General features: G+C 45.6%; 1 protein-coding gene across 7 annotated transcripts in view; it reads right to left on the bottom strand.

Annotated features, from left to right (window-relative positions):
• Positions 1–12,329, bottom strand: part of WIPI2 (WD repeat domain, phosphoinositide interacting 2) — a 33,422-nt gene that overhangs the window by 12,009 nt on the left and 9,084 nt on the right. For 3 of the 7 annotated variants that reach the window (XM_084818298.1, XM_084818300.1, XM_084818303.1), the window contains exons 2-6: positions 6,393–6,475; positions 3,880–4,049; positions 2,132–2,228; positions 873–970; positions 685–777 (exon numbers count right to left, since the gene is read on the bottom strand). In XM_084818298.1, the coding sequence (XP_084674424.1) occupies positions 685–777; positions 873–970; positions 2,132–2,228; positions 3,880–4,049; positions 6,393–6,475 (541 nt within the window). Of the gene's footprint in view, positions 1–684; positions 778–872; positions 971–2,131; positions 2,229–3,879; positions 4,050–6,082; positions 6,241–6,392; positions 6,491–12,329 lie in introns of all 7 variants that reach the window. The other 4 variants (XM_084818296.1, XM_084818299.1, XM_084818301.1 and 1 more) reach the window with 2 other exon arrangements.

The following is a 12,329-nucleotide window of genomic DNA, read 5'->3' as shown; positions in this document are numbered from 1 at the left end:
GTGTCAATTCATGAAGACACAGATATTTTTCATTGACTACAAAATATTGGCAGATAGGAAATATAGGAAAATATTATTTGTTTGTTTGTTTGTGGCATTTATATACCACAGAATATAGTAAAATCCCTCAGTGGTTCACCATATTAAAATACATTTGGATATAATATTAAAAGCACAACATTAAACAACTACAGTAAAAACTATTTAAGGAGCAGGAAAATGGAGCGGCATGATTAGTTAATTTACAGCCCAGGGGAAGCCTGGGTGAAAAGGTGCATTTTTAGGAGGCGTTTGAAAGATGCCACATTTTCTGCCTCCTGAACTTCATGCAGGAGGGTGTTCCAGAGGGTGGGTGCTGCTACAGAGAAGGCCCTTCCTCTCTTATTTTGATGTCTGACATTTTCTCCCCACTTTTACCATTTTACATACAATTCAAGGTATCTTTTCAACAAATATTGCTGCTCTCCCTTTGAAAGTATAAATGCCTGTAGTTGTTTTGTTCTGTCCTTAGACAGAAGAGTAATTTCTGTACTGTGTGTGTGTGTTTTAAAGCAAACTAAATTATGCTGGTCAGCAGTAACACTTAACTAATTCCTCCAGATGTTTCAGCTTGCTCCAACAACAAAATATAGCAATGCAGCCTTCGCTTTGCTCCAGACAGAAGTCGCCGAATCAGAACCTCACCTTTTCTGACGCTGTGGCCAGTTTTGTACCGCTTGCATCAAAAGCCAACGCAGCCAAAGGACTGTCATGAGCAGGGATCATATTAGCAGCTCTCTGCAAAAAGTTGACCAAAAGTACACAGGAGCTTAGCACAGTGCAGCCAATGCATGCCATGAGCAAGAGAGCGCGAGAAGCATGCAGAACCTCACCAGATTGATGGTGTCAAAGACCTGCACTTCCCCAATGGTCGCACTCCCTGGGTAGGCCAGATAGCAGTTGTCGTTGTTTATGGACAGTGCACACAAACCTAGGAAAGGAAGAGAACGGAGAGCATCACCACAGTCCATAATGCACCAAGAAACACTGGAAAGGAAAAGTAGCCAGCATTAAGGCTGCAGCAGAGGGAGCGAAGGGACTGCAAGGCTACTCCATCAGCTTTGCGGAGAGACCAGCTGCATGAGGTTCCTCTTCTCCTTCAACTAGCCCCTTTCAAGCTGATCACTGTGAGAATGTTCTTCCTTTTGCTCAGGTTTCTTCCCCATCTCCCTCACCCTCCTTTTTCCCAAACAAGGGACTGTCTTGTTTGTTACTGATCTCACCCTGCTGCTCTGGGAACCTTTCTGCCTGAAGAATGCGGTAAACATGTTTTAAATAATAAATAAAAATTAGCTGTAACAAAGATCTTGGGAGTTCCCTTGGGTGACAGAGAGCATTCTGGTGACCTCGTGGTCTTTTGATGGTTACATTTTATTATGTTTTATTAGGATTATTAGAAATTTGGATGGAGGGAGCAAGAGAGGCATCAGTAGCCAAATGAGAAATGCAGTGCTGTATGCAATAACACAATTATGTTTCTAGGTGCTTTCCTAATAAATACAACGCTAACTAGATCATCAGACTTGGGGGATATCCTTAATTATTATTATTTGACTAGAACCCTGATGTCGACCAACTATATTTGGGTGCAAGATAGTGTATCTCTGCCTGCCTTGACCACTAAGAATTAAGGAACAGGGTGCCTCTGAGCACAGGCTCAGTCTAGGAACTCAGCTCACAAGTCTTTTCACTCATAAATCCACTCCTGGTTCCCCCCACAAGCATTATTTTTCCAGCAACTTGATTTAGGTGAAAAACGTTTTTTTAGTTGTTGTTACTGTTAAGACAATTGCGAATCAAACTCTTGCTGATCTACTAAAATTCACCTAGAAATCTACCAGCAGATCCCGATCTGCCAGCCCCTGATCTAGAAGCACTAGAGGGCCTCTTCATACATTGTGTTTTTAGCTGCACACCTAGAATCATTGTGTGTGAAATGTGACAGATATACGTATCATAATTCTGATAGCCGTTTTTAATGGTAATATTGTTCAACTTTATTCTTATCAGAACCGGGTGATTCTTTCACTTTGGCAAAAATTGGAGCAGAAAGAAAATGAAAGATAGAGAAGATTTAAATGCCTGTCCTTACCTGCAGGGTTGGGGGGTGTCTCCCTGATGGTATGCAAAACCTTCATGTCCCGTATGTTATGTATGTACAGAGACTCTTCTAAGCATACTATCAATCTCTGGAGGAGGGAAATAAAACAGAAGAGGGAGAGAGAAATAAAGACAAAATCCTGTAGCAGCATAAGCCTACATAGTTGAGACTGTGTTATTGGCCTGCTTTGGAAAGCATTTTTCCAAATGGCCATTCCAATCCAACGAAAAGGCTGGTTTTAAATCTGTCAGCCTTTATTATAATCAAGTCCATGCCAAACTTCCTTTTCCATTGCTGAGGTCAGCCGTTACTAACAGCCAGGTTACATTCGTCAGACCATTATAGTCGCCAGGTATTATAAGGCTGTATCAAGTCCTGATGGTTTTCCCAGTAGCAACGTATGGCTCTGAGAGCTGGCCTATAAGGAAGGCTGAGCGCCGAAGAATTGATGCCTTCCAACTGTGGTGCTGGAGAAGACTCTTACGAGTCCCCTGGACTGCAAGGAGGTCAAATCAGTCCATCCTAAAGAAAATCAACCCTGACTGCTCATTGGAAGGTCAGATACTGAAGCTGAAACGCAAATATTTTGGCCACCTAATGCGAAGAGAAAACTCCCTGCAAAAGACCTTGATGCGGGAAAGACTGAAGGCAAAAGGAGAAGGGGACGGCAGAGGATGAGATGGCTAGACAGCGTCACCGATGCAATGAATATGGACTTGAGCATGCTCTGGGAGAGAGCGGAGGACAGGAAGGCCTGGCGTGCTATGGTCCATGTGGTCACGAAGAGTTGGACACGACTTAAGACTGAACAACAAATCAAGTCCTGACAATCTAACTGTTATTCTGACTGTTTTTCCCCTACAGATGAGGCAGTTTGCACTCTGGGGCTGAGGAAAGTGTGATTTTTTTCTCCCTGCACAACGAATATATCTTGTGATGAAAATAAATAAGATGCCCATATGTTTAATGATTAAGATTTATTCCAACTGATCAACTGACCAGTTATGCATTAAAGTTTTTGTGTGGCATTCTAGTTTGAGAAATCAGCAACCTTAACACTGAAACCGTGGTTAGCATCAGCAAGTAAAAAGCTGCTTCCAGACAGGGAAGTTTGACCAAAATGGTCCCCTCCTACCCCCACACTTTCAGTGCAACCAATGACTTAACACATGCTTTGGCAACGTGAGCATATCCCGCCAGTGTTTTGCCAACTCCATGGGCTCCAGTCTATTTCTGGGCCCACTTCAGGCTGCAGGTGAACCATTACACAACTGAATGCTTCTCCATACGACTACATTCCCTGCACACAGAAAATTAGCACTTCAGGGAGAAGGGATATAGGAGGGAATTTATGGGTAAGGAGAAATGTTCTGTTGCATGAACCTCCGCCTGCATCCCTGAAGTTGTTCCATCCAAGAACAGGTTAGCCACCTTATCTGCTGCTTCTCCTGCCCATAGAAAACTAGCATATCAGGTATAACGCCCCTACACATTGGCTTTCTCTGTGTGAGAATTTAATTTATGGCTCGAAGGAGCACTGAGTGACATGAGGCCCCATCAGCAGCATGGAAGTCCAGAAACAAGCTTCCTCAGCTGTTTGTGAGAATCAGTGCTACGAAAGCTGCCCCCTTGTGGCCTATATCTACACTCCTTGGCCACAGTTTCAAACTTCTCCCCAGCTGCTAAAGTGGTTGTGAATCACAGGCCTGCCGAGACAACCCCAAAGCATCCCCACTCACCTGCCTGTTGAGCTTGACAGCCAGGATTGTATTGGAATAGCTGTAGTTGCAAATCTCTGTCCCCTTCTTGAAGTGGCAGACTTTAAGCTTGCGGGGAGCCTTGAGGCTCACGATGGCCACCAAGCTGCTGGAAAAGAGCCTCTCCACGATACACACGTCTTCTGTGTCAGCTGCATGGCAACAGTGGAGAAGGGGAAGGGGTGGCGTAGAAAAATGGAAGAATCATTTGCATTAGTGCAAGAAAAGGGAAATGAGGGAGTGCAAGGAGATGCTGACACAGCGAATCAGAATTACAAAGCTGTTCCTCCAGCTGCTGGCCGAAACAACTGTTGCCGCTCACTCCTCCACCTCCCAACCCAGAGGGCCACCAAAAGCAAAGACAGGAAGCAATTCAAAAATTGTAATTCAACTCACTTTCCTCCCTCAATAGGGCACAAGCCTGTGGTTTTTCAAATACGTGTTCTGGGGACCCTTGTCATTCTGTGGAAGCTTATATGGAATTCCTCCATAACAGGATTAGTAATAGCACACGTTCAGTACACATAGTCAATGGAGAGGCCCAATACAGGCCTGGCCATCACCTCGTGCCCTGCATCCCCCAGAATCCCTTGCAGCATATTCCACGGCAAACACACAGGGCTTGCTCGGAAGATGCCTTGATATGGAAATGATTCCCTGAACAAAGAAGGCATGAAAACAATTTGATGGTACAGGGCCAAACTTGCAGCACTTGTACCAGATCCCTGGTATGTGTACTTGCAAATAAACAATTTGGACGTCAAATGGGATTAATCCCCAAGGAAGCATGCCTGGGATCAGGGTCCCCCATCCAAGATATGGTCCTAGTTACCTTGTTTTAAAAAATGACGGACACTTGGGTTCAGGTGAAAGAGACCATTTTGAACTGGCCCAAAACACAAAGGCGCTCAACTGACCCACAACTGACAAGAGATCCCCTCTTCCCGGTGGATCAATAAATTGACATTTTCTGGGAGAGCTGGCTGTAAATAGACTTTAATATTACAGTGGGAAGAGCAAAGCTGCTAAGTGGGTGAAGACAACAGAACAGTGGGGGGGGGGCAGCCTTCTGCTCATGGAAGGTTTGAGAGCTGTAAATAAAAAGCTACTAAAAGCTTGTGCCATTAAACAGATTTCAGGCAGCTACTGAGGCTTCCTGGCCAGAACCATTAGTATAAATCTCATGTATCAAGTGGTACAGCAGTCGATGGCTGCCAACCAGGAAAGCTGCCATGAAGTTAACAGCTGCTTCATCTACTGGCCCTATCAAGCAAGAGATACCATTCCCAGAGTTTGATACAAAACTTGAGCTTCAAAAAGACGAAACGTAGATGGGGCATCACCAATTGTATATAATGTTATATATGGCTAAATGGGTGGGTTTCCCCATGGTCAAAACACAAAGGTGGCTGCCCAGTCATTTCCTAATCTTTGCTTGCCACCTGAGCAAAGGAAACCTGGCCAGTTTGCCCCACCTGAGCAAACCATGCACTGCAACATGCACGTATTCTGTCCGTTAGGGAGGCACCACATTTCACGTGTCAAATTTTGTTTTCCCACAAATGGAACGTGCACAACATACAAGTAGCTGCAGGCTATGATGGAACCAAGTTCGCTAGAAACATTTATTTAATTAATAACTACTAACATCCATAAACCTCCTTATTTGGTAAAAAACCACATATATATTTGCTTGTTGCCCAGAGTTTGCGCTCGATGCTGGAAAACGCTGGTCTAACACCTGTGGCCAAGCAGCAACCACATCTCCTGTGTCATGTGCGGAGCTGTCCTTGAACTCAGACACGTTTTGTATCAAAGCTCAAGGAGTCAAGCATGAAGGCTGTTCCCTGGGTGCCGTCACCCACGATGACTACCAGGGAAAGAGCCTTCTTTGTAGTGGCTCCCCATCTGTGGAATGCCTTTCCCAGGAAAATCTACCTGGTATCAGGACCTTCTTCTTCCAGCAGGCCTTTAATCTGTTGCTCTGATTATTAACTGTACTGCTGGCTCTATTTTTTTTAATGTTTTAATCATTTAATACTTTGACATTTACATTGTTGTACTTATCATTTTGGTTGTTGTTTTCTTGTTTTGATTTGCCGGTAGTGCAACTGCCTCTGGCATGAATCTGAGCTACAAATAGGAGTTATGCATGCAGCCAGCAACACATTGATCAAGAGCTTACGTGTGGTAGGATTAGCTGCCATTTTAGGCAGCACGCACACTCCCACCTCCCCTTCTGCCTCAAAGGCTACTGGAAGGACTGACATGAATACAGCCATGTGTGAAACCCGACATGGTAGTAATCGGGGCTGAGGAATCATCATGTCTTCCCCGCTGCAGCTGGAAGAACAAGCATAGCGATCAATACAACTCTGCCATAGGGCTGCAGGAGGAGTAGATGGCCTCCTCCCAGGAATGATCTGCAATATGATTTTAGGAAATATCAGTGCAAAATGTAATCACAGAAGATTGGAAAGGAAGTGAACACTTACTGCATTCATAGATCTGCTCCAGCTTATCCACAGAAGAAAGGGAGAAGAATTTGTAACCTGATTTGCTGCCAACAGCTAAGGACCTGCGAAGTGAGACACTGGGTCAAATAAGCATGGGAAAGTGACCCAACACCCCATTTGACATGGAATGAAGCACAGTGTCCCTAGCTCTCTCTTACTTAGCACATTCCACTCCATAGTTTGTCTTGGGACATCACATAATCTCCAATTTCATCATTCAACTATGTAGACACTTGCAAAACCAAATCAGCAGTTCCATTCTTTAGCATATCCCCCCGAGTGCTGAAATAACCACAGACCAACATTCAAAATGAGCATGGTGCAAGGAGCAGAAAGTGTTCAAAACAGAACTGTCTGCATCTAGTTAATCACAGTGTAATTTGCTGGCACTCAGAAGATAGCGTTTTGTTTGTATACTGCATTCCTGGCTTGAGGCAAACGGTTTCTATTTGAGTAGCTTGGGGAAGGAGAGAAACTGAGTGAGTGCTTCCTCCAAACTTACTGCTAAGGCTGGTATACTGTATGTCCTTAAGAGAGAGTTAGATATTCATCACATAAAATTGTTTATGTCTCAGCATGAACACAAATCAGACGACAATTCATTTTCCCTTAAAAGATCAAACTCTATAAGAAAGCTGAAATGCTTCACTCTAATGTGCCCCAAAGGGATAGCTTTTCTTTTTAAGCTAGTTACTCTGAAAGTATTTGTGAAACTTGTACTGTCCACTATTCAGAAATCACTATCAATTGTTAACAGGCAGGACATCAAGTGACCAAACCTCACAGCACGCCCTAGTGGCAACAATTTAGCAAAGGCAGCCTGATTTTTGGAAAATAAAATAGATTCATGATAATCCTGTCATTTGACAGCCAAGGATTGCCAGGCAGAAGTAGCATGGTATCATTTTTATTGCCTACTGGGGAAATAATTCAATCCAACTTGATGTGCACGCTTTTTTTGTATATTTATGTCACAAAATATAGTTGCCTCTTGTTTTGACAGTATATCAAATAGCTCTAACAACGTAACTGTGTTTTCGCAGTAAACAAGGGAGTGGAAGGTGGAATTCAACAGGTGCTGTGTACGCCACTGTGGCAAACCCCTACTGTCTCAATCCAACACTCTGCATAATGTTAAAGGCAAACTGTATGTGTGTGTGTGGGGGGGGGGGGATGGTTGGGCCTATGACAGATAATCATAGCAAGTTGCCTTATGCTGAATCAGACCAGTCGTCCTTCTAATTCAGTATTGTCTCTGCTGACTGGCTGGGACTCTCCAGAGTTTCAGACAGGGATCTTTCCCAGCCCTACCCAGAGATGCCCAGAAGTGAAACGAGGACCTTGTGCACACAAAACAGGTGCTCTATCATGGAATCCTTCCCTGTTTGGGGGCAACCTGGCACCCAGCCTGCATTGGTGTGTCAGGTTTCCTGCCCAGCTAGAGATAAATTCTTCTTCTACAACAGGGCTGCAGAACCTCAGAACCTCAGTACTGGGGGCCAAATCCAGACCTCCTCAGATCCCAATCCGGCCCTCAAGGGTTTCCCAGAGGGCCCCAGCCCCCTGCACTGGCTCCACCTCTTTCCCCGAAGTACTGACTGTTTGGTGGTTTCCAAGCTTTTGTGCAGTTTTTCCTCCCCATTCTAAAATGCTGAAATGCCTCTCCTAAGGCTTTGTTAATGGCAGGAACAGCTTCACGCTTTTTGGCCCCAGCCACTACTGGAATACAGCCCCTGAAAGCTTCTCTAAAATGGAATTCAGCCCTCGGTTCTGCACCCCTGTTCTACAAGCATGCATCCAGCTGGATCGAGGCAAATGTCTTGGGATTTTGCTTCTCTTTAAGGACTAGGAACGATAGTGCCCACACTACATCCTGCCCTCTTCTGGTCTGACCCAACCCCTCCTTACTGTCTTTGAGTTACTAATGCCATCACATTGCCCCCATGAGTGCCACCCACAGCGCAAAACCCCAAAAGGATCTATGGATAGAAAATGAAACGGGGGGGGGGGTATTCATAGAACACCCACCCTGTCCCCAATTTGAGGTCTGATCTGTAGAAATGGCTTGAAAGATGTCAGCCCCTCCATTTTTGTTGTTCAGTCGTTCAGTCGTGTCCGACTCTTCGTGACCCCATGGACCATAGTACGCCAGGCCTTCCTGTCCTGCGCTCTCTCCCGGAGCGTGCTCAAGTTCATATTCATTGCATCCGTGATGCTATCTAGCCATCTCATCCTCTGCCGTCCCCTTCTCCTTTTGCCTTCAGTCTTTCCCAGCATCAGGGTCTTTTCCAGAGAGTTTTCTCTTCGCATTAGGTGGCCAAAATATTTCAGCTTCAGCTTCAGTATCTGTCCTTCCAAGGAGCACTCAGGGTTGATTTCCTTTAGGATGGACTGATTTGACCTCCTTGCAGTCCAGGGCACTCGTAAGAGTCTTCTCCAGCACCACAGTTCGAAAGCATCAATTCTTCGGCGCTCAGCCTTCCTTATAGTCCAGCTCTCACAGCCATACATTACTACTGGGAAAACCATGCTTCTTGGCAATAAACACACACACACACACACATCCTCCACTACACTTCCAAATGGCACCAGAGATCAATTACTAACATGCTGGGAGATATAAGCATAAATAATTAAGACTACACTTGTCAGAAGACGAAAACATACTGCGGTTGCAAAACGCTTGCTCTGAGCAACTTCCACAACTTGAAGATTCAGCCATTCACAGCAAGTGCTTTCTCTGTGTGCGCCCCTTCCCCCCCCCCACCCCCCACAGAAATCTTTGGTCCTAGCTGGCTGTAACAACTCTCAGGTCTCCCAAACAAAGCTCTGCAAATATGGCAAAAAATGGCTTGAGGGGGGAGGAAGCCTCACCATGGACCCCTGGGGCAACATGGCCCTTGGTTGAGGGTGGGCTTCCCCCTCCTTCCAGCCCTTTTTCAGCAGGACTATATCTATTAAAGGGCTCCCAACATTTTACACCCCCGCACATGGCAATTTGTGGTAGAGCTCAGAGCACTTTTTCAAAATATCAAATGTACCCGCAGGCCTAAAAAGGATGCCTACCCAGGACCTAGAAACTAGAATGCCAAACACACAGAAAATGAGAAGTAGACAAGAAGCAAGGAGCCAGTGTTGCCTGTACACGTGGAAGCTCAAACCACAATCTAGGTTCTAAACAGCAACTGGCGTAATGATTTGACACCATGTCTGACTTAGCCTCCGTCTACAAAAAATGTGTTGTAAGTGTACAGATCTCATACTTCTGTGCTTAACTATTTGCTATCACTTGCCATGAGGCTCTAAAACATGGCAGACTGCGCATTCTTATAAAACAAACATTTGGGCGAAGAGACCCTCAATTTAAATCACCAAGTCATTCTCGGAGACATATTTCAATAGGCGTACTTTTTTAAAAGCACATAAAAGAGTAAGTACCACCTGGGACCAGGGGAGTCCCCGCCCCCTGCCAGATTTCAGATTGGGGCATGATTATTTTGAGGTCAGGTAATACCAGTGCCCTTGTATTAGGAGTGACTGAATGATCCAATATCAGACCCAGTGCAGACATGTGGCAAACATTTATCCACCCTGTGGAAGCTGACTGAAAGGAGGTAAGGCTGGAACTGTGAATCATGCCAAGGCAGAGCAGACAGCTTCTTCTACGGCTGAGTAGCTGGGCTGGTCAAGGTTTTTAATTATTTAATTCATTTATTTCTCATAGTACATTAGCTCTTCCTCCTGGCATGCAGCTTGGGAATTACTCCCTTAAACCATTATAACCCAAGAATCCCAGGACTCTTAAACCAGGGAGAGTTGGGACTGCCTTGCAAACATTTGCTCAGATCCCCAGCAAAGGCAGAAAGGCAAAGAAGAACTCTGCGCACAAAATGTAAACCCGACATTAAATTAGCCTCTGCTGTAAGTGACACCATAAGGTTTATCTGCAGCTACCTGGCAGTTTGGGCAGTCGCGTCACAGAGAAGGGTTACAAAAGGACAGGAAAAATGGGAAGGCCTCTTACCCTGTGATAAGCCTAACACAGCCTTCCCCAGCCTGGTGCCCTCCAGATGTGTTGGATTAAGCCAGCTATACTGCCTGGGGGATTCTGGGAGTTGTAGTCCAACGTATCTGGAGGGCACCAGGTTGGAGAAGGCTAGACTAACACATCCAATGGGCTAGCAGCCTGCAACACTCCTTGAGGTGTGTCATCATCATTTCACTTTCAATAAGTGTTCCAGGAACAATGAGAACCATGTACCTGCTGGATCATGGTTGGACAAGATGTCGATCTCATCCAGCATCCCACAGTGGCCAACCAGATGCTTCCAGGAAACCCACTCTTGGGGCAGGAAGGCGGGATCCCCCTCCTGCTGTTGCTCCCAGCAACCAGGATTGAGTGGCATATTGCCTCTGAACGCAGAGGTCCCACTGAGCTGTAATGGCCAACTGCTGTCAATAGTCCGCTCCATTGTGAATCTGTCAAACCCCCTTTCAAAGTCACTCAAGCCAGTGGCAATTGCCACACCTTCTAGTCATGAGGCCCACAAAAGTATTACGCACTGTGGGAAGAACTTTTTCTGGTTCGCCTTGAATGTGCTGCCCAATGATTTCATGGGACAGTTTCAAACTCTGGTATTGAGGGAGAAAAACGTCTCTCTATCCGCATTCTCTACACCAGTGGTATTGAAACCTCAAGCCCAGGGGCCAAATCCAGTCCACTTGGGGGCCAAATCCAGCACTCTGGAGCTCCTCAGATGGCCATGCTCCCATCCCCCAGCTTGTTTCCTCAACCTTCAATAGTTTCTCTGGCTTTTATGCAGTTTTCCCCCATTCTAAAAGGTTGAAATGTTTCTCCTAAGGCTTAGTTACAGGAAGAGCTTTAAGCTACAAATTACAATACACTAATATTGGGGATATTTTGATCCAGCCCCTTTTCCCCTCAGCCCCACCCACCACTGGAATGTGGCCTGCAAGAACTTCTCCAAAACCACATTCAGTCTTTGGGCTGAAAGAGGTTTGACACCCCTGCTCTACACAGTGCATGATTTTATAGCCCTCTAACATGTCCCCACCCACCCACACAATTAAGTGCTTGTTCAAACATCTCTCTATGGTTTGCAGTTCAATCCCACTTGATATTTTATTTATTTGTAGCATTTATATACTGCTGAAAATAATAAAATCTCCCAGCAGTCCACAATATTAAAAACACAACTTTAAAACACTTCCAAATGCAGTAAAAACCAAGCAGCAGTAAAATGGAGCAACATAATTAATTTACTTACAGCCCAGGGAAAGCCTGAGTGAACAAGTGTGTTTTCAGGAGGCGTTTGAAAGATGTCACATTTTTTGCCTCCCGAACTACACGAGGGAGGATTTTCTAGATGGGGGGTGCTGCTGCAGAGAAGGCCCGCCATCTGGGTATTTCACAGCGACATTCTGTTCATTTTTGAATGACCAGCAAGGCCTCCTCTGCTGGTCTTAAAGGTCGCCTTGGTATGTACAAGGGAAGGCAGTCTGCTAGGTACCCTGATCCCAAGTTGCTTAGGGCTTTGTATAACAATATCATAACCTTGTACATTGCTTGATTGCTAATAGGCAGCCAGTGCAGTTCTTTTAACACAGGTGTTATGTGGGCATAGCTAGGTGACCCAGTGAGCACCCTAGCTGCTGCATTCTGTACTAGCTGCAGCTTCTGAACCACGCTTGAGAGCAGCCCCACATAGAGCACATTGCAGTAGTCTAACTGTGAGATTACCAGTGCTAGGGATGTCAGAGAATTCCACCACGGACTCCAGCGAGACCGGATTCTTTAGAATCCGCCCCCTCCCCGGAATCTGTGGCGGAATGGCCTCCGCCCTGCCGCCACCCCACGGAATCCCCCCAGGACGGAGCTTACCTGGCAGCGGCTTC

The sequence above is a fragment of the Heloderma suspectum genome, chromosome 12, assembly GCF_057233095.1.
Source record: "Heloderma suspectum isolate Gila_16-S chromosome 12, 16-S_ref, whole genome shotgun sequence".
NCBI classification, from domain to species: domain Eukaryota; kingdom Metazoa; phylum Chordata; class Lepidosauria; order Squamata; family Helodermatidae; genus Heloderma; species Heloderma suspectum.
This window is presented reverse-complemented; position numbering and strand designations above follow the sequence as displayed.